At 36.4% G+C, this 3,166-nt stretch overlaps 1 protein-coding gene across 1 annotated transcript in view; it reads right to left on the bottom strand.

The window, feature by feature from the left end:
• Window positions 1–212: 212 nt before the first annotated feature.
• LOC116027457 (ALBINO3-like protein 1, chloroplastic) overlaps window positions 213–3,166 on the bottom strand; it is a 6,496-nt gene continuing 3,542 nt past the window's right edge. Inside the window, exons 7-11 of the mRNA XM_031269096.1 lie at window positions 2,596–2,703; window positions 1,984–2,087; window positions 1,619–1,816; window positions 832–1,138; window positions 213–746 (exon numbers count right to left, since the gene is read on the bottom strand). Of these exons, the coding sequence (XP_031124956.1) occupies window positions 672–746; window positions 832–1,138; window positions 1,619–1,816; window positions 1,984–2,087; window positions 2,596–2,703 (792 nt within the window). The 3' untranslated portion in view covers window positions 213–671. The remainder of the gene's footprint in view (window positions 747–831; window positions 1,139–1,618; window positions 1,817–1,983; window positions 2,088–2,595; window positions 2,704–3,166) is intronic.

Raw genomic sequence — 3,166 nt, 5'->3', positions numbered from 1 at the left:
AGTTCATGATGGAACTATGGAAGGTAAGGTCCAAAATGGAGGATGCACGCATAAACACTGTGTGATTGATCGATTAGTTGTGTGACACGTAATTTACCTCTGTAGTGTCCTGTGAGTTTGTCTATCAAAACTGAGATCACCTAAAGAAATAAGAAATTAAAAAAAAAAAAATCATAGAGAAGTAGAAGCAAGATGAAAATGGAGAATCCCAATTCCCAAACTATAATACTCATTGAAAACCAATTTGTGTTATTCAAACTCTGGTCTGGTATACATCAACTTGCTATCTGACAACCTTCTCCCTCCCTCAACTACATATGCCAAGACACATAATAGTGGTTGTAAAGCAATTCATTATAGCAACTAGTGTATGGAACTATGGACTCTTTGATCATTTTCCCAAGCCCCAACTACAATTACAAAGAGCCTCATAACAACTTAATGATCCTCTTAGATGTCGGTTGCAACAAAAATTATTTACACGATTTGTCTCAAAAATTGCAGCAAATGTACAAGTACCCGGCTCCTGTAACCAATGTTGGGGAATACTAGCAAAAGGGAATTGGCATTTTTCTTCGTGCCAGCAGCAGCCAGTATCAAACTCGGCCCATATAAAGCTTGTGAACTGGTGCAATTATAAAGACTTCGACTTGAACACCCAGAGGATTCTATTAATGCTCATGACTATTGTCTTGTACTTTGCTGGATAGTTCTTTATCAATCATTTCTGTGGCAACAGCTTCTCCCTATAGCAGGAAACAGTAAATTTTATTTTTCATCGGTTCGAGTAGAAACTTGTTCACGATAATAATAATATAATACAAGTAATACCTTTTCCATCGTTTCATCAAGATGTTGGTCATTCCGACTGTAATGTTCACTAGATGATTTCAGGCTAGTAGTTTCACCATTCACAACACGACAATTTTCAGAATGAGTAGAGTTGCTATTGTTAGACACTGAATCTCCATTATGTGATACGGCGCGACTAGTTACTTCCCTCTCAACTAAACTAGCCTCTTCCTTGTCTTCTCCTGCAGTCAGATTAGTTTCTCTACGAGCCGCCTCTTCTTCTATCCTTTTTGCTTCCTCCCTTTGCCGTCTTCTTCTAGCTTCCTCTTCCTTTAGTTGCTTAAACCTGGGAAAAACTATTACTATATAAGTATGAAACAAAGTGTTCGGATCAAACACTTACCACTACGCCAAAAGCTATAACTAATAGTGAAGGCGGCATCACATTTTCAAGAAGCAGGGTGCTGGACTTGGCACTTCGAACCCGTGACTTGGCTCTGATACCACTAGTTAGGATCAAGCGCTTACCCCTACGCCAAAAGTTATAACTAATAGCGAAGACGCAACTTTAGTTAAGATCAAGCGCTTACCCCTACGCCAAAAGTTATAACTAATAACGAAGATGCAACTTTATTTCTTTATTTCTTTATAGACTGCCATCACATTTTCGAGAGGCAGGGTGTTGGACTTGGCCCTTCACCGGCCTCCGCCCAACAATCCCCCTAGCCACCAATCGCTGGACTTGGCCCTTTACCAGCCACTGCCCAACACAAAGCATTCACCAAGTTATTAATGAGTTACTACAAAGCTCATGATTATCTAAAACCTTTCACCAGGACGAGGCCCTCCTGACGTTACGTTTTCGTCTTTCTTCTGAGCTATAGGTGCTTCAGATAAAGAATTCAATACTTCGGGTTGTTCTTTCCTGACAGTATCATCCCTTAATTCCTTCATTGGATTTTTAGCACCCCCCAATTTCTGAAGCCAAACCTGTTGACCAGTGCTTAGTATGTTGTTTGTGAGCCTGCATTAAAAAAAGTTCATTTTACTTCATAATTTGCCAGTTCACTCGTGAGTAAGAAAAAAATTAGGGCTGAAGGCTAAAATAGTTTCCAAATTAATGAAGATAAATAAAAATATAAGCAAATTCCATATCAAAGATTCAAAACATAATGCAGTTGAGCTACTTACCAATATAGGCTAAGACCAGAAGGTACTGAAAGGGAAAAGTAACCGATCATCAATGGCAAAAATTTAGTTATTGCTTGGGAGTTCTTCAGGTTTGGATCGTTGCTCTGAAAAAAAGAAATTTAACAAAAAGAGTCAGCAAGAAAGAACAAAAAGGCATTAGACAATAAAAATCTGTTTCACTGTGTCATGAGTATGTTAAGGTTCAATGACAGGTCTGCATAATATATAAATGGACAATGCTATTTGCCCCTAAAAAAAACCACTCCATTTTTTGCCACTCCCTGATGTGGCAATTTGTGGTAAATTGAGATTTGAAATATATATTAAAAGAAAAAATGAAAAACTAACCACACAAAAATAGCCACATCAGGGAGGCAAAAATTTTGTGGTTTTCGTAGGGGTAGGAAGCATTTCCCTATAGTAATATACTGATTATTAATAGTTCAAAATAGGTGAGGATTCAAAGCCAAAAATGGAATGAAAGCAATACTTGTATAATATGTAATCAATAAAAAGAAAGGATGGTTGCTGCTTCAACAGGAAAAATACCACATCTATTCCTGTTTCAGGCATCCCAAAATATCAAAAATTGTAACTTCCAATCAAACAAACCTGTGGTGGTTGCATGATTTGGATGGAGATGTATTGGGAGATAACCAGCAGCACAGGCAAGACAAGATAAGCCAAAGTATCTGACCATCCAAGAGGAGGGTGACCATCCTGTAAAGAGATTGCAATATAATACTCCATAAAGATAGAAGTGACTGAAATCAAGCTGTAAGAAGAATGAGGCAGTGAAATAGTGAATCACGTAATTTACTTGATGAATTTCAGGTAAGAGATTAAACAAGGGACGAAAAATAAATAAATAAAATTCCCTCTTCCTCCGAAGAATCTCAATGATATTTGTGGTTAGAGAAAGCCTAGATTGAACCATTGGCAGCAACTAACTGATAGAAACAAACTCAAACAAGCCAATCCCAAAATGCAGAATGTGATATATCAATTAAAGCATGCAATTATTACAATTAAATCAAGACCAATGTGAGAATAATATTAGTTACAACAAGTGCATAAACTAATTGGCCACCCACCAAAAAAAAAAAAAAAAAAAAAAAAAAAAAAAAAAAAAAAAAAAAAAAAAAAAAAAAAAAAAAAAAAAAAAAAAAAAAAAAAAAAAAAA

The sequence above is a fragment of the Ipomoea triloba genome, chromosome 8 (genome assembly GCF_003576645.1).
Source record: "Ipomoea triloba cultivar NCNSP0323 chromosome 8, ASM357664v1".
NCBI lineage: Eukaryota > Viridiplantae > Streptophyta > Magnoliopsida > Solanales > Convolvulaceae > Ipomoea > Ipomoea triloba.
This window is presented reverse-complemented; position numbering and strand designations above follow the sequence as displayed.